Source organism: Leucopleurus acutus (assembly GCF_964270905.1).
Source record: "Leucopleurus acutus genome assembly, chromosome: 3".
Classification (NCBI taxonomy): Eukaryota; Metazoa; Chordata; class Mammalia; order Artiodactyla; family Delphinidae; genus Leucopleurus; species Leucopleurus acutus.
Window position 1 is genome coordinate 52,514,325 of NC_139145.1, and position 26,925 is coordinate 52,541,249.

A 26,925-nucleotide genomic window follows, 5' to 3' on the forward strand; every position below is an offset into this window, starting at 1 on the left:
TCAAGGACCTCACAGTCTAGGAGGAGGAATGATGAGGGCAAATAGACAAGCGAGGGAGAAAGCAGAAGATGCTGGAGAGCAGGGAGCCGTCTGGCCATTCTGGGGAATCAGAAAAGGCATCCTGGCAGAGGAGGTTTTCAAATTGGGCCATTTAGTGGGAGAGCATCGCTGAGTCTGTTTTGAAAATGAGTCCAAGGTACGTGTCATGCTCAGTCCTAAAGAAAAACTCTAAGACAGCATTTTTCAGAAGCTGGAAATCTGAGCCAGGACTGCGGAACTCATGGCCTTAGATAATGAATTCAGGTCTTGTGGGGATCAGACATCCCACTGATTTCCTAGAAATCATATTGAGAAACCTGAGGAAAGAGTGATGAAAGCAAGGGCCCCAAGGCCCAAATCGATCATTTGTAAGGAAGCAGAAAGCACTTCTCTCTCCATCTCCTGGGTTGCTTAATGGGCTGGATGCACAGATGTGTCTTCGCCAGGGTTTTGTTGATCTCGGAAGCATTCAGGATTGGCTTCCGCTAGGAGGCGGCCGCCAGCAAACAGTGTCAGCTCTCTTAGTCCATTCGATAACATTAACAGCAAGAAACCATTATTCATTCTTTTAAGAGTATTTCCTGAGTGCTTTGTGCCAGTGCAGTGCCTTGTGCAGCACTAAGCTATAGCGGGGAGCCAAAGCAGATGCATTCCAGAGCTCTGGAGTACTCGGGCTGTGCTTTAGAAGTTGTCCAGGACGTGGCGAATGTGGTCGGCAGGGGTGTGGGAACACACTGAGGTCGACCCTCATCTCAGACCCGTCAGCTTCTAACAGCAGGACCCACCTGGGGAGCGCTTCCCACCATGTGCCAGGCCCTAGTCAGGGCTCTCGTATGTTCCCATTTAATCTTCGCCCAAGCCTTTCAAGGTGGCGCCCACCCTCCTCCCTGTTTTATAGATGAGAACACTGAGGCTCTGAAGGATGAGGTCACTGGCCCAGGGATCACAGCCAGCAACTGGGAGAACACAATCTTAGCTTCTCAGGGGATGTGCCTCAGTGAGCATCTTTACCCAGAGATGGTGGAGAAGGGTCCTTCTCCACCAGTCCAGCTGCAGGCTCCCGGAGAGGCAGCGCCCGGGCTGTGCAGGCTCCAGCTGTTAGGATTTCAGACTCTCAGGGCTGTCTCTCTAGCGGAGGAGGTGAGTTAAGCGTGCAGTTTCCACTCCCTTATGACCGAGGAGGTTAATTAGTCAGGCCCCTGACAGCCTTCTCCCACATCCCCCGCACACCCAGATAATGAAGTCATTTTCCGAAGAGGCTCCAGATGCCTTGCTCCCATGGGAGGCATCCTGGTGGTGGTGGAGCTGTCTCTCCTCCCCATTCTCAAGCTTTCCGTGCATCAGCCAGACGCTCCAGCCCTCCCTCCAGATGCCCTAGCGATCAGACTCCCTGCTTCTTCATCCTAGCCTCTGTGGAGGCAGACAGGCTCCGACTCACAGCCCCTTTCCAGCTTCCTTTCGAGGCTTCTTAGCACAGAAGTGTGTCTGCTTCCGCACCGCCTCCCCGCCTCCGCCCCACCTTGGGAAGATCTGTTCCCGGTCAGGAAAAGAATAAAGGCGCTTTTCCATTTGGATGAGTTTCGTGTATGTGTTTATTAAATTCAGCTCAAGCTGAAAGATTTTATCACATTGTTTAAATGAAGGCAGCTGCTATACTCGGAGTTTTTGCTACACGTTATGCAAAGTGACTGAAGAGCAAGAAGTATTTTCTAAGGGTACCGACAAGGGACATTTTCAAAAGTTTCAAGCTGGAAGGGCAGTCGGAGAGTACAGCGTCTTTAGCCCTTCGTCCAACAAATATCTACTGAGTGCCTACTATGTGCCAAACCTTGGAGGGGGAAAGTGAAAAAGGGTCCCTTTCCTCTTGGAGCAACCGAAACTGTGACGTAATCACAGCAGCGATCGGTGCCTCTAGGTGCCCACACCTCCCCCACCCATGTCAGGTGGCATCCATGGGTCTTTACATGTTATTCTTTTTTTTTTTTTTTTTTTTTTTGCGGTACGCGGGCCTCTCACTGTTGTGGCCTCTCCCTCTGCGGAGCACAGGCTCCGGACGCGCAGGCTCAGCGGCCATGGCTCACGGGCCCAGCTGCTCCGCGGCATGTGGGATCTTCCCGGACCGGGGCACGAACCCATGTCCCCCGCATTGGCAGGCGGACTCTCAACCACTGCGCCACCAGGGCAGCCCTACATGTTATTCTTAACCTTCCAGCTATAGGGACACCGTGGCTTTGCGAATAGGCCATCCCAACGTGAGCAGTGCACTAGAATAACCCGTGGAGCTTAAGGAACGCTCCCTGGGATTCTCCGAGTTCCAGAGATCCAGCTTCGGGAGGTCATAGGAGAGCCCAGTCAGGTGTATTATGGAAAAGTTGCCCTGGTGATTGGAATGTGCTTGGAGACCATGGTTCGAGCGGGTTCCATTCTGTGCGTTGTCGCAGCACTTTTGGACCAGATAGGAAGGAGAGCGTCGTGTGAGATGGAAGATGCTTTAGTTGGACACCTCAACCCTTGTGTGACTTCACGAGGCAGTTCAGTGTCAAAAGTCACCAGAGTTTGGAAGAAATTGTATTTAATCTAAGCTTTGATACATGGAACAGGAAGAATGAAAAGTGGACGTACTTTGCTGGAAGTATCAGCCTCTGTCTGACCTTTGGTCCAGTTCTGTCGAGCGAGAGGCAGTGACCATTTTACTTCTCGTCGTTGCTGATAGCATATGCACCTTCCTCCTCCTCCTCTTTAAAAAATGTACGTGAATTAAAAAAAAAAAAAAAGAGTTCTTCTTTTCCAGGGCGAAGGGATCCCTTCCTTTCTAAGCATCTCATAGTTTCCAGGTGAGACAAAGCCTCGTTCAGCTCACTCCCTCCTTCATCTCCTGTGTCACCAGCGCGAGGTTCCTAGGAACGGGCCTCAGTGCTTGAGCGTGAATGCCTGCAAAACGGCAGATCTGCGGCTGAGGATCTGTGCCAGTTCCGATTAGCCCAGCCTCCTGCTTCCAGAAAGCTGGCCGAGTCTGAGGAAGTTAGCCATCAGCTATGAGGGGTAGAGAGCTCTGCCACATCCACAGCCTAGTTAAATAGAATTTGACCAAAAGGCTAAGTCAGGTAATGCTGTTTAGAGGCATGATTTAGTCTGGTGAAATTCTGAATCGTCTTATTATAGCCAAACATTGAAAGCATGAGAAAGCCCGAGGGGCTTATTAAAATACAGAAACCTAGAATTGATCTCATATATCCTGAGTTGGTAGACCTGGGTAAAGCTAGACATCTGCACTTTTACAAAAGCAACTCAGCAGATTCTGATGCAGGTGGTGGATGGAGCAGACTTTGAGAAACAGAGCAGGAAACTGTAAGCTCCGTGAAGTTAATTCAAGTGCTTAACCTGGAGCCTCTCCCGGAGCAGGTAGTCAATACATTTTGTTGGAGGAATGGGTTTCAAAATGCATGAATGAATAAACAAACGAGTTAAGCCAGTGTCCTTTCAGAGGTGTCTGCATCTGAAAGAAATGAAGAATAAGTGAGCTGGTGCGACTTTTGACGTGTAATGGAGAAAAAACTTGATACTTTGACAGACTGTCGTCCTTTTAATAAAAAAAGCCACCCTTAAAGGCTCTTCTTTTAGTTAAGACTCTACCCTGTTCTGCAATTCCAGATATAGAATTAACAAATTTGTTCAACATTCCCATTTGATTCTTTTTTTTCCCTTGAACACATCTTTAGATTAGAATATACCAGCCTAACTCTTTCAAACCTTGGTTGAGCTCATATAAAACCTCTTCTCCATTCTTTTCTCATTCTAGGAGCAAACCCGGATGTTGGAAATGGGGATAACTGGCCCAGAAGGCCATGTACTGAGCAGACCAGAGGAGGTAATTTTCAGGAGGATGTGGTAGGGAGAGGGGTGGAGGGAGAGAAGCAGTAGCAATGGAGGCTCTTTTTTTTAGCCTCATCTTCCGGGAGACTCCCGTCATCGCAGCAGCCTGGTTTATGGCCTGCTGCCCATTTTACATTGTAGTGTTTACGTTCAGCTCCCCCTCTGTTGGCACACACACATAAGGTGTGTGAACAAACATCTCTGAAAGGTGGTGGGGCTCTGTGAATACCAGACAGAAACTGGAACATTTCTTCCAAAGACCACATCTGACTGACCCAACTCAAGGCCCCTGAGGAAATTAGCAAGGAGTGGAAAGGGAGTGTTTACTTGTGGCCCCTGATCTCTCTAAAGACAATACAAGTCAGAGGGTGTTGCACAGTTACTCATTAGGACTGGTAAATATCTAAATCCTTTCTTAATCATGTGAATCTCAGACATTTCCACTATTCCTTTATTCCATATTATGAGTCCTGCACAATATCGACAGGGGGCCGAATGGGTTTGTCGTAGACGTTATATCTATTGATTTGTGTATGGTGACGAGGACATCCAGGTACGTTCTTCCCACGTGTAAGATGAATGCTAATTAGCATCAGTGCTTAGGAGCTAAAGAACCAACGAATGGTAACTAGTGCCTGATTCCACATCTCTGAGCTGTCAGCAACTTCAGCTGCTGGCACAGGCCTGGAGCTGGGAATGGGCTGCCCATATGGCTGAGAGCACATTTGGGAGATCAGCCTGGGTCTGGCACCTGCAGCAAATTCCAGACCCTCCATGTCAACAAAGCAAATCCTTTCCTGTTGTATCATCCCAAGCTCCGTACTCTCTACAACAGGAAGAAGAAGGAGCCAGAACCAGAAATCACAGTATTCCCGTTGGCTATCTCTGTTAGGATCTTTTTAAAAAAGAAAACGTAGCACACATAGAGAATACTGTTCTTCTCATAAAGGAATGGATTTTCCCAAACTGAACACACTTGTGTAACTAGCACCCAGTTGGAGAAACAGAACATTATTAGCACCCTAGAAGCTCCATTGTGTTTAATGATATTTTTGTTGCCAGTTGAAATAATTTATAATTGTGTGATCAAGGTTACAGTCACAGCCCTCCGGAAAAGTCGGTCTCCTTAATACCAGGTCCCTTCTTTGGAGTATTTGCCTATACCCAGTACTATGCTCATTGCATTTAATGGAGATAACGGTTATCCTTGCCCCAGTCTGGGTATTATCGTTACATAAAGAAGCAGGAGCTCAGAGAGATTAAGCCACTGGCCATCACATTTGAGGGACTGGAAAATTGTTTACCCTGTGTGAGTAGGCCAGGGTGATCAGTACTGTTTGTGAAACTTCTTCAATGCTGTTCACTGTGGAGAAGTCCTGGCTAGATCGATTTCTGCAGCAGCAGCCAGGGGATTTCTGAGCAGAGTCTATTTTTGTTCCTTGGTTTGTTTTTCCAACCCCCCCCCCCCCAACCCTACTCTCCTCCCTGTTCCCATCTCCTTTTTAGTAAAAAGCCTCTCAGCTGCAGATCTCGACAACACTGGAAGCCCGTTTGGGTGAAGTTGGAGGGTGATGTAACCTTCCAAAGATAGTCATGTTGTCAAGGTGCTGAAAACCCCGCGGTGCTTGGAGCAGGGGGGATGAGATCAAAGGGGCCGGGACTGCAGTCGTGGAGGAGCTGGAGTGGGCAGCACAGGCATGAAGAAGGAGGGCGCAGGAGGGGCTCTGAAGCCCCTCTTCAGTTCAAAGCACACCTAGATAGCATCTGGAGTAATGCTGTTCAGAGAGCTGAAGCTGAGGCTCGGAGACAGCCACTCTGATGTCTGGGTGCTTCAGGAAGGTGGCCACATTCACCTGTGCTTGGGGCTCCAGGATCTTGATCTCACCACGTGGAACAAAGTGCAGCTTGGGGGATGCTGGCTGGACCAGCCAAGTTCTTAGAGTCTTTCTCCTAAGTCACACTCACCAAGGGCAGTGACTGGTTTGCATTATACAAACACTGGGCATGTATCTGCAAGCTATTTTCGATATTTTTTTAAAGTGTTGGGTTGCATGGCTAACCAGAGGGTCATATCCATCTAAAAAGGAGCTGTTGCTGATTGAAAGGAAAAACGCCAGCGTGTCTGCGTTGGGCTGAATTGGACTAATTCGGGCTTTGGGTAGTAACGCAGGCTCTCCCACTGGTCAGAAGCCGTCATCAGCAATGCAACCAATAGCTAGCCTTCAAGGAACACTTGCCTTGTTCCAGGATTGAGCTAATTGCCTTACAAGGATGAACTCTGTTAATTCTCTGAACAGCCCTGTGTGTCACGTCCTATTATTATCCCCGCTTTATGGACCAGGAAACTGAGTCTTTGGGAAGTTGTGTAACATCCCTGAGATCACCTGGCTTCTAAGTGGCAGAACCAGAACACAGATCCAGCTCATGAGAGAGGCTGAGCTCTAAGATCCTGCTTTGTTAATAAAATAAGGGATGATTTATTATTTCTTACTCATTAAATTCAACTGGGTCGGTTAGTATATTTGAAAACATGAATTCTACATTAGGGTGGGCTGGAGGAAAATCAGTGATAAGAGAAATCTTTGTGTTGAGAAGCCTGGGAATTATTAGTGTAAGAAATGCCTGTGGGAGCGAACCCATCACTGACCACCCATTGCTGCAGGAAAGGACTTAATGCCTAGTTGCCCTCACTGGTTATTTATACATACTGGTGTTGGGATTGTGTTTTGCCAGAGATTCTGCCCTGGGCAGACTGGGGAGCAAAGACTTCCATCACATGTGGCCTTTGTGATAATCACTGGGAGAGGAGAGAATAGGCCAAGAGAAAACTCTAGCTTCGCTGATGCAGCGCCCACTCTGGCCAGACACTGCTCTCACCCCACCGTCCCCTGATACACCCTCCCTATCTCCACTTCCTTTTTTAATTTTTAATTTTTATTGGCGTATAGTTGATTTCATTACAGAGTAGCGAGTAGAGTTCCCTGTGCTATACAGTAGATCCTTATTAGTTATCTATTTTATATATAATAGTGTGTATATGTCAATCACAATCTCTCAATTTACTCTCCCCTTTCCCCCACCCCTGGTAACCATAAATTTGTTTTCTATGTCTGTGACTCTATTTCTGTTTTTAAAATAAGTTCATTTGTATCATTTTATTAGATTCCACATTTAAGCGATATCATATGATGTTTGTCTCTCTCTGACTTACTTTACTTACGATAATTTCTAGGGCCATGATAACCTCTAGGTCCATCCTTGTTGCTACAAATGGCATTATTTCGTTCTTTTTTATGGCTGAGTAATATTCCTGTGTGTGTGTGTGTGTGTGTGTGTGTGTGTGTGTGTGTGTACACCACATCTTCGCTATCCATTCATCCGTTGATGGACATTTAGGTTGCTTCCATGTCCTGGCTGTTGTGAATAGTGCTGCAATGAACATTGGGGTGCATGTATGTTTTTGAATTATGGTTTTCTCTGGATATACGCCCAGGAGTGGGATTGCTGGATCATATGGTAACTCTATTTTTAGTTTTTTAAGGAACCTCTGTACTGTTCTCCATAGTGGCTGTATCAATTTACATTCCCACCAACAGTGCAAGAGTGTTCCCTTTTCTCCACACCCTCTCCAGCATTTATTGTTTGTAGGTTTTCTGATGATGGCCATTCTCACCAGTATGAGGTGATACCTCATTGTAGTTTTGATTTGCATTTCTCTGATAATTAGTGATGTTGAGCATCTTTTCATGTGTCTGTTAGCCATCTCTTTGTCTTCTTTGGAGAATGTCTATATAGATCTTCTGCTCATTTTTGATTGGGTTGTTTGTTTTTTTGACATAGAGCTGCATGAGCTGTTTGTATATTTTGGAGATCACTTGTCAGTCACTTCGTTTGCAAATATTTTCTCCTTTTCTATGGGTTGTCATTTCGATTTGTTTATGGTTTCCTTTGCTGTGCAGAAGCTTTTAAGTTTAATTACGTCCCATTTTTAAATTATTTTTTTTAATTTTCATTACTCTAGGAGGTGGATCAAAAAAGATATTGCTGCGATTAATGTCAAAGTGTGTTCTGCCTATGTTTTCCTCTAAGAGTTTGTACAGTATCCAGCCTTACATTTAGGTCTTTAATCCATTTTGAGTTTATTTTTGTGTATGGTGTTAGAGAGTGTTCTTATTTCATTCTTTTACATGTAGCTGTCCAGTTTTCCTAGCACCACTTATTGAAGAGACTGTCTTTTCTCCATTGTATATCCTTGTCTCCTTTGTTGTAGATTAGTTGACCATAGGTGGGTGGGTTTATCTCTGGGCTGATCTCCACTTTTGAGAAGCGCAGTAAAGCAACACAGCTGGGAAGCTGTAGTTCTGAGGTTTGGATCCAGGGTGCCTAACTGCAGATCTTCCAGGCTTTTAACCTCTGTGCAGCACTGCATTCTCAGTTTGTAGAGACAGGGGAGTGGCACTCTGAGAGGTTCGTGCTCCCCTTGACTCCCGGGGACTTTTTTTTTTGCAGCTGGAAGCTGAGGCTGTGTTCCGTGCCATCACCATCGCCAGCCAAACCAACTGTCCTCTCTACGTCACGAAGGTCATGAGCAAGAGTGCAGCCGACCTCATCTCACAAGCCAGGAAAAAAGGTGATTTGTGCTCCGAAGATCTCAGAGCCCCTAACGAGCCATGTGGCTCCTTTCCCTTGGCTGTCCTGTATACATGGTGCCTATTTTGCTCATTGCCTTGCTCTCAGGGAAGCCCCTCATCCTTGTTAGCCCATTGGATCCTTTCTGCATCCTGTGTGGGTGGCAGGATCCCAGGATTTCTACTACTTGGCAGATGAGTAAATTGAGGCTCAGGAAGGGTAAGTGGTCAGCCCGAGACGACACAGCTTCAATCAGTTCTTTGGAGAATTGGTACCTCTCTTTTCCTCCCTGGGATCTTTCACTGTCAGTTCATGTTATCTGAACTTTATAACTGGACATATTCATGAAGATTATATTTGGTGCAGCAGTCAAAGACCCTACTCAGATGGACTTCAACAAGTAAATTATTGGTTGAGGGTGTTTCAGGCATGGCTGGATCAAGGGGTTTAAACACTGATATTAGAGCTCTATCACTGTTATTCCTTTCTGGACTCTGCTTTCCTCTCTTTGCAGTATGAACAATGACAAGAATGCTAAGAGCTGTTCTTGTCCTCTACACTTGGTGGGGGCATGGTGAGGGAGTAGAGAACATCTTTTCCAATAGCTCAAGCGAAAGTCCCCAGGAATACTGCCACTGCCTTGGCTTGGGTTGTGGGCTCATCTCTGAACCAATATCTGCTCCGGAGATGGTGTAATTGATTGGCCAGGGTTGAGGGCAGTGTATAGGGAGGAGGTCCCACCCCCTGAGCCACTCAGGGTAGCCCAGGTTATTTCAGAGAAGGCATTGAATGGGTCTCCAAAGGACATCCAGCGGTGTGGCCTTCATGACCTGGCTCTGTCCCCATGGCCTTCTGACTTCTGTTTCTTTTCTCCATGGCTGTTAACTCGGCTTCCTTTGCTCACCTCGTGCTAAGCTCAAGCTTACCCTCATTTCAAAACTTGCTTTCCTGCTTTCCGTTCTTGTCCTCAGTGACGCACTAATGGGCTCCCTTGTGAACAGAGTGTGGTTGAGACACAGGAGCCGTAGGGCTCTGCGTTTGGTTGGGAGGGAGGATTTCCTAGGCCCGGCTGTATGATTGTGACTGCCGTGTGCCCGTGGGACCAAGCTGAATGATTCATCTACCAAACCCAGAACTGGTCTGTAAAACTCCGCATGTGAGTGACGGGGGCGGCTAAAAATAGTCCCAGCTGACCGATGGCCGAGTGTTTGGCTGCCTGACCTTCTGGCAAACGGGACCCTTTTCTTGCGGGAGGGGAATCTCCCTAATTGGCCCGCCAGCCTTTCTAGCTGGCAGATTCTGGGGCACCACCTGCTCACCGTACCCTGCTCATGGGAAGCCTGCTGTTTTCTCGCTCAGCTTTTAAGTGTCTCCATATGATATGGCCTGGCTGCTTTGCTGGGTATGAGTCATCAGGACAGAACCAGGAATGAAGCCCAGTGCTGCTTACCCATTCTTGGAGAAGGGAAAAAGGAAAAGAAAAGTGCACGGGGACACCTCCACTCCTCTCCCCACGGCCACCTACTATCCTCACCCTGTCTTGCCTCGTGCTGATGGCCACATCCTGCTTGGGACCCATTCTCGGATGACCTGGGGGCTTCAAAGACAGTGTGTTTCAATTATGTGCTGGGTCTTATTTTAAATTCCATGTAGAAAAATTCCTCACCCTTAGCCTCCTGGCTTATGACTTTCTGGCAAGGAGAACTAGTACAGCTGTGTCTCCAGGGTGGAAGGGAGGCATTATTTTAGTGATGAAAAACTGGCTGCTGAGATGGAAGCCAATAAACATCTCATGAACCGTCATTCTCAGGGAAGGAGTCAAGAGCATTCAGAGCAGGAAGACAGTGTATGGCAGGGTTCACTCTTCCCTCTGGACCAGGGGACTATTTAAGCCCCAGGGTGTTTAATCCCCAAGTGCTCCTCAGCATCTCTGCACGGCTGCTCAGAATCAACATTAGGAATTTCAATTTAATGAGGACCAACTGTATGCCCTGCATTGAGGGGAAATACTTTAAATGTATTATTATGTAGCATTCACAGAGCACCAGGAGAAACTGGCATTTATTATCACCATTTTTCAGAAGAGGAAATTGAAGCACATCTTGTCCAGAATCTCCCAGCTTGGAGAGCTAGTCTCCAAATCCAATTGTGTCAATAATGTAATTACAATCTCTACTTATTCTAGTCTTCCGTCTAAAGATAGTCCAAAGGGAGAGGTCTTCCACTTTTAAGGTTGTATTTCTCTTAATAGTACTTGAATGCTTGCCTTGACTTTCATTTCTTCATTTCTTTTTGGTCCCATATGCTTTAGTTTGGTAACTATTTTTGGAGAGTCCTTGAGATTCTCTTCAGTCCTATGTGGATCCTTTTCACTGCCACCCCAAAGAACAGGTCTGTCCTATATGAATCATTGCCATTGCTTCCTTCTTTTGCCCATGGCAGACATCACAAATCAATCCTGAGCCTTTTCTAGTGAGACCAGAAGCATATTTAGAATTCTTCCCAACACAGAAATCCAGGCAACTAAAACCTAAAATTGATTGGAGTTGAAGCAAGGCAAAACCTGTAATCCTAGCCATAGAGCCTTCTTAAACTTCCACCTTGTGGGGAACTTGAATGTGGAAGATGGAGGAGCAAACTTAAAGAAGCCAAGGGCTGCACAGGAATCGTTAGCCCAAGATTCTGGCACAGAGAAACTTGATACCAACCTACCTTCTATGAGATAGCATTTACCTTCTGTATCACTATCCCTTCTTCTTTCACAAGCTCAGTTTAGATCAGTGTATGTCCCAGTATCCTTCCTCCCCTCTCCTTAGTTTGGGCATTCCAGCCTCTCATTCTAGACACAGGGTCCGGGAAGCTAACCTCAGCTTTGCTGTGTCCCTGGTTGTTGGGTGTCCTTGAGCAAATTACTCATTGCTTTAGGTTAAGGAGTAACAAACATGTTGCAAATAAGATGTGTCATCCTCAGGAACTGGTTTTACTTTGTGGAACCAAAGCATGTCTTTGCGACAGCAGGATGTAGCGGTTCCCAGTGATGTGGGCACGTATGGGGCTTTGGGCTTCTACAGTGGGGAAGAGTAAGAGGTGTAAAAGGAATCACATTTGCTTAGCATCTCTTATGTGGCAGACGCTTTGTGTATGCCAAACCTTTCTTTTTCACAAGGCTGAGAAGTAGACGTCGTCTTATTTCATCAATTCCAGGACCTATTTTTGTCTTTTGTTTTGTTTTTGTTTTTGTTTTTTTTGCGGTACGCGGGCCTCTCACTGTTGTGGCCTCTCCCATCGCGGAGCACAGGCTCCTGACGCTCAGGCTCAGAGCCCATGGCTCACGGGTCCAGCCACTCCGCGGCATGTGGGATCTTCCTGGACCGGGACATGAACCCGTGTCCCCCGCATTGGCAGGCAGACTCCCAACCACTGCGCCACCTGGGAAGCCCCAGGACCTATTTATTCCACATTTTAACATTTCTGAAATGAGGATGAATCTTCCAATTTTTTTATATATATATATATTTTTTTTTTTTTTTGCCTCAAATGTTAATTTGCCTCAGAATTTGAGAATTGATGCTGCGTCTTGCAACTAGTGGCTTCTACAGAATACAGAATTGTTCCCATTTAGAAGATAGAAAAGCAGAAGCTTAGAAAAGTGGGGGAACATGGACTTGAACCCAGGCCTGCCTGACTCCAGAGCCACAGCCTTGAGTAGGCTTAGGGGCTATGATTATCTAAGCCCGGCCCAGGGCAGCACATATATTATATCACCCATTACCTCTGTCCTACCTGTTGCAGGAAACGTGGTCTTTGGTGAGCCCATCACCGCCAGCCTGGGCACGGATGGGACCCATTACTGGAGCAAGAACTGGGCCAAGGCGGCTGCGTTTGTGACATCCCCACCTCTGAGTCCTGACCCAACTACCCCTGACTACATCAACTCCTTGCTGGCCAGGTTGGTGCAGAATGACAAGCAGCGGGCATTGTGTGGAGGCATCTTGGGAACGATGGGATGAAGACTGGAGCCACCCATCCATCCGCTAGACTAGAGTCTGCAGTGAGGAATAAACATCGAGAATTCCCCTGCAGTGCTGAGCACAGATAACAGGCTCTTCCCTAGTGTATTTTAAAAGATACTGCAGTGATCATATTAGTAATGGTAACAGCAGTTAATACATATTGTATGTCGAGCGCTAGGGTGAGATTACACGTGTGATCTCATTGTTCCTCATAACGACACTGTGAGTGAGGCACTGTCATCACCATTTCACAGACTGAGCAACTGAGGGTCTGGGAGACAAAATCATTTGCTCAGTTTCGATGGCCACCCACCAAAATTACAGGGAGACTAGTCTGCTGCTGCCCTCTGTGGATAAGTCCCATCACTCATGTGGGGCATTCTTGTTACACAAGAGGTGATCTAATCCCACCCCCTCATTTTCCAGATAAGGTAACTGAGCCCTAGGGAGGGGAAGAAATTCACCCAAGTTCGCAGAGTTGGCGAGAGGGAGAAAGAAGGATTCCAAACTCAAGTCATGGCACTCCACATGCCTACACTAGACCCTCATTTCTGGGCCCCTGCGGTGCCTCTAGCCCCCCTGTTCACATGGAGCTTTTCTCCTTCGCCAGTGGGGACCTGCAGCTCTCCGGCAGTGCCCACTGCACCTTCAGCACTGCCCAGAAGGCCATCGGGAAGGACAACTTCACAGCCATTCCCGAGGGCACCAGCGGTGTGGAAGAGCGGATGTCTGTCATCTGGGACAAGGCCGTGGTAAGGACCACGGTCATAGGAGGGCATCCAGGGCCAGATCAGAGCCTCCTGCCGCTGCTCCTCCTTGCCCTGTCATGGGGGTGCTGGGGGCACAGATGAGGCCTCATACCTGCCCAGGTGTCTCTGGAGCCAGGTGGCTCAGGTGGTTTGGGAACGTCCCTTCTAGAGTGATGAATCCTGGGGCCTGAGGTTCTGAGGAGGCCTCCTCTAGAGTTAAGGGCTAGGAACCAGAAACACAGATCATTTATCTGATCGTATGAATGATCTGTGCTTAAAATAATAGTGAATTAAAAATTCTTTTTGTTTGGAGGGTTTTATTATCTCTTTTGAGAGGGTTGGATATAACCCTCTGAAATGATAAGCAAAGGGGTCTGTGATTAAGACTCAGGTCATTTGCTCACCAAGGAGTGGTGTGTGGTCATCCGGGCTGTACAGGTGATTGTCTGTCAAAGTCTTCTGGCAAAGTGGCCTGGTTTTATTTTCCTTGTTTAACATCACAGAAGCTGAAAAAAAAAAAAAAAAAGTCATGCAAATGAAGTCACTTCCTAAGATTTGAGTAAAATTAATAAATAACTCATTATTAAGTCGATCACTTCCCTCTGTTTTATTTTTAAAACCCTGAAGCCACTCATTTCAGAGCCAAATAGAATACATATCTACACAGTGTAATCCAAGTTTCCCTTTTCTTGGCTCCCAGGAAGCGCAAAACTAGATTTTAAACTAAATTCTTCTTTCCTTACCCAAGTTGTTTTGTGAAGGGGAAAGTATAAATATTTTTGTCTCTTCTCTTACAAACTTAGATTTTTTTGGCATTTTTTTTTTACATTGTTATCTATTTATGAATGTGTGTATATATTTATCTTGGCACTATCTGGAACTGTTAAAAAATAATATATATTTTAAAATTACCAACATGATACATGCTCAATAAAGAACATTTGGAAAGTACAGAAAAGTACACACATGAAAGAAAACAAAACTCACTTATAATCCCACAACCCAAGGATAACCATTGTTATCATTTGGGTGAGGTTCTTCCATATTTATCCTGTGCCCATGCAAATACAAACATATTATCTGAGATATGGGCTGATAATTACATTTGTTTTTACTGTGAACTGTCTATAATCCTTTTTGGAGTTAGAAGGGATAAATAAGTAAGTAAATGTATGTACATGTCCAGAAAAAAATGCATACTTCAGAGCAGTCACTTCCATCTTCTTTATCTTTTTTTTTTTTCTTCTTTTTTTTTGAGAAGGATAAGTGTTAGCTCTTCTCTAAATGTTTGATAGAATTCAACTGGGAAGCCATCTGGTCCTGGACTTTGGTTTGTTGGAAGATTTTTGATCACAGTTTCAATTTCATTACTTGTGATTGGTCTGTTCATATTTTCTATTTTTTCCTGGTTCAGTGTTGGAAGGTTATACCTTTCTAAGAATTTGTCTATTTCTTCCAGGTTGTCCAATTTACTGGCATAGAGTTGCTTGTACTGGTCTCTTAGGATGCTTTGTATTTCTGCAGTGTCTGTTGTAACTTCTCCTTTTTCATTTCTAATTTTATTGATTTGGATCCTCTCCCTCTTTTTTTTGATGAGTCTGGCTAAAGGTTTATCAATTTTGTTTATCTTCTCAAAGAACCAGCTTTTAGTTTTATTGATCTTTGCTGTTGTTTTCCTTGTTTCTATTTCATTTATTTCTGCTCTGATCTTTATGATTTCTTTCCTTCTACTAACTTTGGAGTTTGTTTGTTCTTATTTCTCTAGTTCCTTTAGGTGTAAGGTTAGATTGTTTATTTGAGATTTTTCTTGTTTCTTGAGGTAGGATTGTATTGCTATAAACTTGTCTCTTAGAACTGCTTTTGCTGCATCCCATAGGTTTTGGATCATCATGTTTTCGTTGTCATTTGTCTCTAGGTATTTTTTGATATCCTCTTTGATTTCTTCAGTGATCTCTCAGTTATTTAGTAACGTATTGTTTAGCCTCCATGTGTTTGTGTTTTTTACGTTTTTTTCCGTGTAATTGATTTCTAATCTCATAGTGTTGTGGTCAGAAAAGATGCTTGACATGATTTCAATTTTCTTAAATTTACTGAGGCTTGATTTGTGACCCAAGATGTGATCTATCGTGGAGAATGTTCCCTGTGAACTTGATAAGAAAGTGTAATCTGCTGTTTTCAGATGGAATGTCCTATAAATATCAATTAAATATATCTGGTCTGTTGTGTCATTTAAAGCTTGTGTTTCCTTATTAAGTTTTCTGTCTGGATGATCTGTCCATTGGTGTAAGTGAGGTGTTAAAATCCCCCACTATTATTGTGTTACTGTCGATTTCCTCTTTTATAGCTGTTAGCCTTTGCCTTATGTATTGAGGTGCTCCTATGTTGGGTGCATAAATATTTATAATTATTATGTGTTCTTCTTGGATTGATCCCTTGATCATTATGTAGTGTCCTTCCTTGTCTCTTGTAACATTCTTTATTTATTTATTTATTTTTTGGGTACATGGGCCTCTCACTGTGGTGGCCTCTCCCGTTGCGGAGCACAGGCTCCGGACGCGCAGGCTCAGCGGCCACGGCTCACGAGCCCAGCCGCTCTGCGGCATGTGGGATCTTCCCGGACCGGGGCACGAACCCGTGTCCCCTGCATCGGCAGGCGGACTCTCAACCACTGCGCCACCAGGGAAGCCCTTAAAGTCTGTTTTATCTGATATGAGTATTGCTACTCCAGCTTTCTTTTTTTTTTTTTTTTTTTTTTTTTTTGCGGTACGCAGGCCTCTCACTGTTGTGGCCTCTCCCGTTGTGGAGCACAGGCTCCAGACGCGCAGGCTCAGCGGCCATGGCTCACGGGCCTAGCCGCTCCGTGGCATATGGGCTCTTCCCGGACCAGGGCACAAACCTGTGTCTCCTGCATCGGCAGGCGGACTCTCAGCCACTGCGCCACCAGGGAAGCCCCCAGCTTTCTTTTGATTTACATTTGCATGGAAAATCTTTTTCCATCCCCTCACTTTCAGTCTGTATGTGTCCCTAGGTCTGAAGTGGGTCTCTTGTAGACAGCATATATATGGGTCTTGCTTTTGTATCCATTCAGCAAGCCTGTGTCTTTTGGTTGGAGCATTTAATCCATTCACATTTAAGGTGATTATCAATAAGTATGTTCCTATTGCCATTTTCTTAATCGTTTTGGGTTTGTTTTTGTAGGTCCTTTTCTTCTCTTGTGTTTCCCACTTAGAGAAGTTCTTTAGCATTTGTTGTAGAGCTGGTTTTGTGGTGCTGAATTCTCTTAGCTTTTGCTTGTCTGTAAAGCTTTTGATTTCCCCATGAAATCTGAATGAGATCCTTCCCAGGTAGAGTAATCTTGGTTTTAGGGTCCTCCCTTTCATCACTTTAAGTCGATCATGCCACTCCCTTCTGGCTTGTAGAGTTTCTGCTGAGAAATCGGCGTTAACCTTATGGGAGTTCCCTTGTATGTTATTTGTCGTTTTTCCCTTGCTGCTTTCAGTAACTTTTCTTTGTCTTTAAGTTTTGCCAATTTGATTGTTATGTGTCTCGGCGTGTTTCTCCTTGGGTTTATCCTGCCTGGGACTCTCTGTGCTTCCTGGACTTGGGTGGCTATTTCCTTTCCCATGTTAGGGAAGTTTTCAACCATGATCTCTTCAAATATTTTCTCAGGTCCTTTCTCTCTCTCTTCTCCTTCTGGGACCCCTATAATGTGAATGTTTGTGCATTTAATGTTGTCCCAGAGGTCTCTCAGGCTGTCTTCATTTCTTTTCATTCTTTTTTCTTTCTCCTGTTCCATGGCAGTGAATTCCACCATTCTGTCTTCCAGGTCACTTCTCCGTTCTTCTGCCTCAGTTATTCTGCTATTGATTCCTTCTAGTGTAGTTTTCATTTCAGTTACTGTATTGTTCATCTCTGTTTGTTTGTTCCTTAATTCTTCTAGGTCTTTGTTAAACATTTCTTGGATCTTCTCGATCTTTGCCTCCATTCTTTTTCCGAGGTCCTGGATCATCTTCACTATCATTATTCTGAATTCTGTTTCTGGAAGGTTGCCTATCTCCACTGCATTTAGCTGTTTTTCTGGCGTTTTATCTTGTTCCTTCCTCTGGTCCATAGTCCTCTGCCTTTTCGTGTTGTCTGTCTTTCTGTGAATGTGGTTTTTGTTCCACAGGCTGCAGGATTGTAGTTCTTCTTCATCACTTCCATCTTAAGCCATGCATTTAACCATTTTCTCTGGGTGATGGTGACAGCCCACTGATTCTGTAGCTTGCTGGGTGGACTTCTGTGCTCACCGTCTCAGAGGTCCCTCTTTGTATATGTGGGCCTTTGTGGTCCCCCTGCTCTGAGCTCAGAAGCCCTAGATGGACCATTTTGCGTGTGTACGTTTCAACAGGCCACGGGGAAGATGGATGAAAACCAGTTCGTGGCCGTGACAAGCACAAATGCTGCCAAGATCTTCAATCTGTATCCCCGCAAGGGAAGAATATCTGTGGGCTCTGACAGCGACCTGGTGATCTGGGATCCAGATGCCGTCAAGATCGTCTCTGCCAAGAACCACCAGTCGGTAAGACCTGAGCAGGTGGGAGCGGAGCAGAGTGGGGAATGTGGGCAGGGAACGTGGTGGTGAGAGACGTGTGTTTGTGTTGAACCGGGATAGTCAGGCAGGGACGTGTTGCAATGACACACCACCCCCAATTCCCAGGGACTTAAAACCTCAACAGTTTCTTTCTCACTCCTGCTTTCCAAAATGGGCTGGCAGAGGAGAGGGGCTCTGCCCATCACAGTCGCTCAGGGTTGGGGGCTGGTAGAGGCACCAACTCCCTACACGTGCTATGATTGTTGAGGTCGGGGACCAGGACACGGCTTTGAAAGCTTTTCCGAGATCTCACTTCCTCTCACCCTGCACTGGCCAGAGCCAGGCCGGAGGCCGTACTTTATTCCAGGAGGTCAGGAAGTACATGGATACCTTGTGCCTAGAAGGAGGAAGAATGGGAAAAAAATTGGTGAACAGCTCTGATGACTTCCTCATGAGGAGTTCCATGTGAAAGATGACGGTTAAAGCCTGGTACCTAACAGAAAGGGTTTTAAAAATACAGTGCTTGTTAGTAAAAAGAGCATTTTTCAAGCACTTATGTCTCAGGCACTGTGCTTTTCATTTGTTGAATCTCTGTAACAGTCTTCTTCAGGTGGGCACTATTATTAAGGAAGTGGAGATGCAGAGATTAAATAATTTATGCAGCAAGTAAATGGGGAAGCTAGGATTCAAACCCAGATAACTTGACTCCAAGCTGATATCCTTAACCACTTTTCAATAATGCCTTGCACTTATTGGATAAATGAAGGAGGTAGGGAAGAAGCCCATCTGGGGTGGCAGTGGCCTTTGCTTCAACACTGTGTCATATTACATTGTTTAATTTCGAGCTAGTGGGGATTTAAGGGTCATGTAACCCATCTACCCAGTCCAAGATGGCAAATACACCATCTCTGGTAGTTATCCACCTTCTCTTCGAACAGTGCCAGTGACAAAAATTTTCTTCCACGTGAGGACCTTACTTAAGACTGGATGCTTCTCTTGGCCAGGAAGCCCACTCTTAGCAAGCATCTGTCTCCCGAGGCCTCCACCCACTAGAAGCTTGCAGATGCTTTGTAAGCTGTTCCTGGCTTACCTGGTGAATCAGTTCCTAGGGATGCTGAAGGCAGGATCCCAAGCACAGGAGAACCGCGTTCCTCTTTCTGTCCTTACTGCACCCATAACCAAGGCTTTGTCCCTCGCCCCTGTCTCTAGGCTGCAGAGTACAACATCTTTGAAGGGATGGAGCTGCGCGGGGCTCCTTTGGTGGTCATCTGCCAGGGCAAAATCATGCTGGAAGATGGCAACCTGCACGTGACCCAGGGGGCTGGCCGCTTCATTCCCTGCAGCCCCTACTCGGACTATGTCTACAAGCGCATTAAAGCCCGGAGGAAGGTGAGAAGCAGGCAGAGCCCAGAGGTGGGGGGGGGATGGGCTCTGTGTCCCATTCAGCACAGGGACAGGAACCATGAGATTGGGAGGGGTCTGTGTGCTCTAGATCCTCCCAAAGAAATTCACAGCACCGATCTCTTCCCAAAGGACCATTGCACAGATTTAATGGACTATAAAAGGGGGGTTCAAAAACTTTCTTGGCTAAAGAAAGCTTTTTTGCAAACGATTTTCCCCCGTTTTTAGAATGCTTTTCCTTAAAGTAATTAAACATTTTAATAATTCAAAATAAAGTATCTATTTTTTGTTAATAATTTACTCTTCAAGGCTTACAAAGAGAACCAGCAGTCCACACCCACCCCTCCTTGTTCCATCCCGCATCTGTCTGATGCTGCTCCACTGGGGCAAATGTTTATAACTCTTTTAGCAAGTTCTGTGGTTCATGTAAAATCTTATTTATGTCCCTGATTTCACAGATAAATAGGTAGATGCATACACAGCCATATGGGTACATGTTTGTGTATATGTCTGCCTACCTCCCTACACGTTACAGATAGAGTAGCTCTAGCTGATGGAGGGGTGAGGCCCAGAACTCTGTCTTTCCAGCTCCCTCTCCTATCCCCACACTCATCTCCAGGTCGCCTTCCTGTAGGGAAACCTTAGGGCTCCTCAAAACAGGGTTTGACCAGCTCTGGGATTGTGGGATTTGAGCCGTGGTACTGACCTCGTCTGTTAGACAGAATAAAGTCATCTGTGCACATGGGATGGGGGAGGTGGTGGGGAGAGGAGGAAGGGGACTCCCTGTGTAAGTCACTGGGGGCCAGGCCAGAGGAAACAGAACCATGCCACCTCTGTGCCTGGACCCATCCCAGGGGTTTCCAACTTCCCTGCAGAGTACGTTGCCTGGGAAACAGGCTCCGAAGGGGAGATTTTCACGCAAGAGGTTTCCTGGGTGTTGCTTTCAGGATCACCCCTTGTGGCCAAATGAAGGAAGCAGAACAGGGCAGAGGGAGAAGTCAGGCTGGGATGCAGCTGTAACCAAGGCCGCAGCTGGACCTCAGCTGGGCTGGTCCTTGAAAGGGGTCTGGGCCTTATATTCACTCCCTCCACACACACACACCCCCGCCAACCTGCAAACCAGTATGGGATGTGGGCTGCCCCGGAGCAGAGGGTGGGGCTTTGGGCCTAGCGGTTCTCTTCATCTGAGGGCAGTTCTTGGGTGGGACTCCAGTGAGCCCTTCCTATTGCCAACACCCGCACCAGCAGGGAGAATGAGTCTTCAGTCGTGGCGACATTGGGGCGGGGGCTTGGGGACAGGAAATGGGTGCCACTGCAGTACCTCTTAGAGAGAGAATCACAGAAACTTAATATGTAAGTGCCCCGCCCGACTCCTAGACCCCAGTAAGTGGTCGTCGAGCTTCTGGGTGGATGTTGGCAACACAGGAGGCCTTCCCATCTCATGAGGCAGCTGCCCACCCCTGCCTGTGAGAACCAACTTCTTTTCTTTGTCTGTTTTTGTTTTCAAATTTAATGTTTTATTGGAAGGGGAACAGATAATCCAATCAGTTATAAAATCAAAAATGGAGGATTCTAGAATTATGATGGAGACAGAAACATAAATTGAAATATTGAGAATTCTGAGAAGCCTTTTTTGTGCACATAGCCCCAGCATGATCTTGGTTGTCCAATCACTGAGCTCCTACTTGGGAAGTTCCTTGTAGTTTCAGATGTAGGGTTACCGAGGCAGTTGTTGAGTAGAAGCCAGAGAGAATCCATGTCCTCCAGAGCCCAGTGGGTGGCAGCAGCCGTATCCGTGGCCTCCATAGGAGAGCGAACTTCGTTCGTTCTGCAGGTCTACCTCCCTGCAGCAGACCAAGCTCAGTTCTGCTCCAGGCACCTGCGCAGAATGAGTTAAACCCATCTGAGCACCTGTGTGTTCCCAAAGTCATCTGTCCTTCGGTCTAAATACCCCTGCAGCCTTCCGCTATTCATTCATGACAGTGCTCTAAATCCTTTCACCATTCTTCTCTCCTTATGAGTGGTATTTTAAAGGGTAGCTAGTATGGAGTAAAATTCCACACTCCAGTTTTGGCCTAACAGAGAAGAGAATGAAACTCAAACGTCTTAGGTATCAGCTTTGTATTTCCATGAATGTGACTTAGCCTCTGGACCCCAAGAGATGTTACTGAAATACAGTTATTGGTCAAGGTTTGGGGGGAGTACAGATATAGTCATCATCTCACCTGAATCATTAACATCTGCAAATTTGGTGAGCTTTGCCTCTGCACCTGCACCTGAGTCACTGATGGATGCGAGGGAAGCCTCTGTGGCCAGCTTCCTTGGATCTTGCAACGAGCTGTCCTGTGATGTCAGCTGTCGGCGTGTCCTCATTGCCTCACCTCTGGGCAATGATAAGAAACAGGCAGAGGTTGTGCGCCGGCCATTCTGCTGCCTTGGGTGGTCTTGCGGTGTTTGCATAATAGACTGTGAGCACCCTTGTGGGAGGCGCCCTGTTTCATGTGACCGTGAGCTCTGGTTCCACCACGCCTGGCCTCTGCTGATGTTGCTGGCGGGTTCCACGGTCCCAGGGCAGGTGCTGTGGGACCAGAGCCAGAGGCCAGGGGGTCAGACCCACTGAATGAGGACAGTCATTTCAATGACTGTCAGTGAGGACAGCCGCTTTTGATCTGTGCTGAGGAGTGTGAGGATGGAGCTCCCATGCGGTCCTTGCCAGCACTTATGACCCTATCTCAAACTGCTACCCTTCCCACCGCTCTGCTCCAGCCGCATGGGTGGTTCTTCTGTTTGATGACATTCCCACTGTCAGTTTCCTCTGCTGAGAACACTGCCATCCACACCTCCCCCAGCCTCCTCCCTCCCTCCCTCCCTCCCTCCACCCTGGCCCCCCCAACAATCTCCTTTGGTCCTTAAGATAGAAGCTCATCTATTTTAGAGAGGCCTTCACCCACCACCTCCATGGTCACTCTGTCACAACACCGCACATTATTTATTTTATACTGCTTCTCCTTTCCTTAAAATAATCTTTTAATTTTTTTCCAGTTTTATCGAGATATAATTGACTAGTGCAGCAAAAACATAAGTCTGAGGTGTACAGTAGAGTGGTTTGACTTGCACACACCATGGAATGAGTACCACAATAAGTTTAGTGGACACCATCATCTCATATAGACACAAAATTAAAGAAATAGAAAAAAGATTGTTTTCCTTGTGATGAAAACTCTTAGGATTTGATTTATAGCGTATAGCAGTGTTAAGTATCTTTATCATGTTGTACATTGCATCCCTAGTAAAAATAACATGATTATTGCTTTCTGGCTCTCACTACATGCACTTAATTCACTGCCACCTCTGTGCTACCTAGAACACACCCTTAAACGTTGAGCGAATAAACTTTGCTGCCCGCTTTCTCTGCTGCAGATGGCGGACCTGCACGCAGTGCCCAGGGGCATGTATGACGGGCCGGTGTTCGACCTGACCACCACGCCCAAGGGGGGCACCCCCGCCGGCTCCACCCGGGGCTCTCCCACGCGGCCCAACCCGCCTGTGAGGAACCTCCATCAGTCCGGATTTAGCCTGTCAGGTGAGTCGGAGAAGCTGATGATGAAGGTAGTGAAAGGGGGAGGACGGAGGGGGGAGGGGAAGCTCAGCGCTGCGAGGTTAGCGGTGGTGCCGGGAGCTAACCCAGATTGCCTTCTAGGGAGACGGTCACTGGGGCCGCAAGCTGGGACGTTTGCTGAACCAAAGAGAAGTCCTGGTGGGAAAGGAAGACAGGGCTCAGCCAGGTTAAAGATCAGGTTTAAGTGATGGCCAATTCTGCTTAGAGATCACACCTGGTGGGGCCGGGGGCGGGGCGGGGCCGGGATGACTTCCTTATGAATTGAGCGTGATTTTCTGCGTTAGACAGAGAGCCCTGCAGTATGCTTTCTTTCCTTTGTTTGCCCAGGTTACCAGATAGCTCAGATTATTTTTATGCTCAAATTGCAGTAGCTTCTTCTAATCTAGGATTTTAATTCTACTCTCCCCTTCCTTGTCATGATGATAATGCTAGCAATTACTGAACATTTACCATGGCCTAGCTGTATCATGAATCTTTAAGAACTATGATATTCGTAGAAAATACTCAATTGCTCAATAACCAGTAGCCTTAAAATGGGGAAAAATAAGTGTAGATTTGCATCACTATATTGAAAATTGTAAAGTGAGGGAAATGAGATGACAAAAAAGGAAAGAGACATGTAAAGGGACAGTATCTGTGGGGAAGAAAGAGAAGGAAGAAGTGGGAGAAACAGGAAGATAGGGAGGAAAAGACATAACGGGCCATAGGGGAGGAGGACGAAAAGTGCTAAAAGTTAAAGTGACGTTGTCAGAGATCACATATCCTAGTTGCCAGAAAATTTTCAGTGTTTTTCCATTTTTTGTTGCTCCCTGGCCACTGTCACCGGTAAACGTTTTTTGGCTCCTTTCTAAAGGACATGAGTGCATATCATATCAGTGTTTCCTTTTAGCTGCGGCCCCAGGCCAGACTATCACCACTGCAAGCTGTGAGACACTGGGCAGGTTGCCTAACCTTTCACAGCCTCAGTCACCTCCTCTGTAAAATGACGTAATAACAGTACCTGCCTCAAGGGTAGCGGTGAGGACAGAATGGAATGATCTGACGAGTATTTCAAACGTTGCTCGTCAAAACGAATGTGAGCAGCTATTTTTCATATCATTCCCGTTGTTGTTTTTATTATCATTGTTATGATGCCGAGGGTCCGATGAACTCCAGTTAAGACCCTGGCTTTTCCTGGCAAAGGCTTGTTTTCAGGATGGTGGGTATGAAAAGCCTGGAATAGCTGTGACAGCCTGGAATGGAAGTTTCTTGGGAGATGAGGAAGGCATTTAATATCTTACACTCTTCAAATTAATCCATTTTCTCTCTTGTCCACACCCCCCTGTCTCTCTCCCTTTTTAATCCCTGGGAACTTATTGCCACCTGCAGGCACCCAAGTGGATGAGGGGGTCCGCTCGGCCAGCAAGCGCATCGTGGCGCCCCCTGGAGGCCGTTCTAACATCACATCCCTGAGTTAAGCGACCCCTCCCCCAAAGAGAGGGGCGGAAGCAAGAAGCGATTCTTTTGAAGCCAAAATGGTACACCAGTATTTAAGAAGGAAAGTGAATCCAAACAGTTTCGATCTAAAGAATCAATAAGCCTCAAGCCTTATGTTTCTCCAATGTTAACGCTCGCTTGCCTAGCTTTACGATTATTGCTTTGTTTTCTGTTTATGCATAGCCTTGATTTGTTGGACGCCCCTACCCCCCATTTACATGCATGCAATCAGGCCACTAAGGTAAAAGCATCCGCTATATAGTGTTGAGAGCGTGTGTAGTGCTGCATCTTATGACAAGGGGACAGACAAAGCTGGGACGTCAGGAAAATGAACAAAAGGGACGCCAGTTATTTGGGGTGAGTGGGTGGTGGGAGCCCAGAGCAAGGCAGAGGGCTCAGAGGGACTGGGGTAGGGTGTGTGCGGGGGAGGCGGGTGGGTGAGCATAAGGGGTCTTGTGTATTGTGTTGATGAAGTAACGTTGATTTCCACGGAAGATGGCCACTCGGGGCAGCTGTCACGCCATCACGGTCCCCTGGGGTCTGCGGAGAAGGCAGGCAGTCTTCGGGTTCTGGACTTTGTCACATCCCCTCCTAGTAGATTTTATCCCTTGGAACGTTTTATTAAAACACCAAAACACCAAAACCCAACCATTGCTTCCACCTGCTTGGTCGTGCCAGTGTTTGGTCGGGCCTTTTTCTCACTGTTGCTTTCAAATTCTTCTCTTTCCTGGGCTGGGAAGGAAGAGGGGAGAGAGGAAAGGACCTTTCTCTTGCTCTTGCCCTCCCTGCCTCTTTGGTGCTCTTAAAAGGCAGCAGCTGGGAGCACAGCACAGGCCCTGGGGGGAGGGCAGCCACGCTTAAATAGCGCCTCCCTCTAAACACGTGTTGGAGCTCACCTCTCACTGCAAACCGAGGCAAGCAGGGGGCTTCTCGAGTTAGGACTGGAGCTGAGATGGGCTTCTCTTGCCAGGGTTGAGTGATTCTCTTGATCTCCTAAGATCCAGGCACATCCATGATTGAATAGGAATTTTTTGTCATTATTAAAAATGTGTTTGCTTAGATGTTCCCTAGCTTTTATTACTAATCAGGAGTCTCAGCTCCTGTGGGAGGCCAGCAGGGATGTGGGAAAGCCAGTCCGGAGCAGAAGGTGTATGCTCTGTGGCGGTGCTTCTCTTTGTCAATTCTGAACCATCTCTTTCCCCTTCCGTTAGGATATCCCTTAGGGGAACTTTTTGTTTTAGTACCAGAATCTCCCAGTGAGTGGAAGTGACATGACACGTAAAGGAAATTAGCATAAAGCATTCGTATCCACCTTGTCTGTCAGACATGAATGTCCAATTCCCTATCATGCCACTTCTGAAAATTCAGTTTTGGAGCAAGTTCTGTGAGCCCAGTGAGAATCTGTAGAACCAAGAGGCCCATATGCAGGAAAAATAGATTCAACCTGGGATCAGACTTCGGTGCTCAGGGGATCCAGCTGGTAGACCCCGCAACTCTGTGTACGAAATACTTTCATGGAAAGAGCAGGCCTCGAGCACCTTTCAGGTGCATAGGAGAAGCCATTATCTCTGCAAGTTTTAATAAGACCAGAGAAAAGGGGACACGTGGCTAAAAAGGAATTTGGAAATAGCCAAGGAAGAGGATTTCCCTAGCAAGCTACTTTCTGTTCTAATCATGAAAAAGATGATTTCCCTTCATAAAAGGAGTCTGGCTGTTTTTAAGGCTTTTTCACGGTGCCTTTATCTTAAGGGAAACATAAGCGAAGGGGAGGATGTAGCTCTTGATTTATAACTCAAAGATTTGGGGGCCTGTGGTTCAACAGAACTCAGAATGACAGTTTTGCAAGCAGAGGAGCTAGTCAGATCTGAAGCATCTGTATATATGCCTCATTGGCTGGGCTGGGCTTTAGGATACGTTGCAGTACCAGCTATAACCACCAGATGGAGGAAAAGACACGTATATGACTCTAGTCTGAGCATCCACTTGTGTGCCCTCTGTTGCTCTTACCCGGCCTGAGTCCAACTCATCCTCCCCATGACCTCTCTGTGCTTTGAAAAATAAATCTTTCATGGCCAAGTTGGTTGCACTTGGGACTTCTGAATGAAACACTCAAGCAGAACTTTATATTCTACACAGGTTTCCTGTGCTGTAGGAACAACCCCTATATGTCTTCACGATGGGCAGCAGGATCTGAGGAAGTCTCCCTGTCTTCATGTACAATTAGTAACTTTCCAAGCATAGAAAGTTCTGAGAATTCCAAGAAAACTCCCACCATATTCTTGACTTTGATTTCTGATGCCTTGTTACTTAAGTTAAAATTTATATTCAAATGTGCCCTGTTCTATGAGACCCGTTCAAGAGCCCTGTCCTGAGGGTTTAGGAAGAGAACATGGCGGTGAGTCACAGCCCTCTCAGAATTCCCTGGCATCTCATCCACGTGTGGGAGGCCATGCCGGGTCTTCCGTCTCCCCCAAGCTTTCTTTTGCTGTCTCATCTCTTGGCCTGGCCCCTCTCTAAGGGGGGGATGTCAGTCACCTGGGCTTCTCTCTGGGG

General features: G+C 46.5%; 1 protein-coding gene across 2 annotated transcripts in view; it reads left to right on the plus strand.

The window, feature by feature from the left end:
* The window catches only part of DPYSL3 (dihydropyrimidinase like 3), a gene marked incomplete at both ends in the record, with an annotated part of 110,930 nt that extends 86,577 nt beyond the window's left edge, over positions 1-24,353 (plus strand). For both annotated transcript variants that reach the window (XM_082835341.1, XM_082835342.1), the window contains 8 exons: positions 3,839-3,907; positions 8,422-8,542; positions 12,334-12,490; positions 13,165-13,306; positions 17,694-17,864; positions 19,086-19,265; positions 22,698-22,860; positions 24,265-24,353. In XM_082835341.1, coding sequence (XP_082691467.1) covers positions 3,839-3,907; positions 8,422-8,542; positions 12,334-12,490; positions 13,165-13,306; positions 17,694-17,864; positions 19,086-19,265; positions 22,698-22,860; positions 24,265-24,353 — 1,092 coding nt within the window. The remainder of the gene's footprint in view (positions 1-3,838; positions 3,908-8,421; positions 8,543-12,333; positions 12,491-13,164; positions 13,307-17,693; positions 17,865-19,085; positions 19,266-22,697; positions 22,861-24,264) is intronic.
* Positions 24,354-26,925: the final 2,572 nt, after the last annotated feature.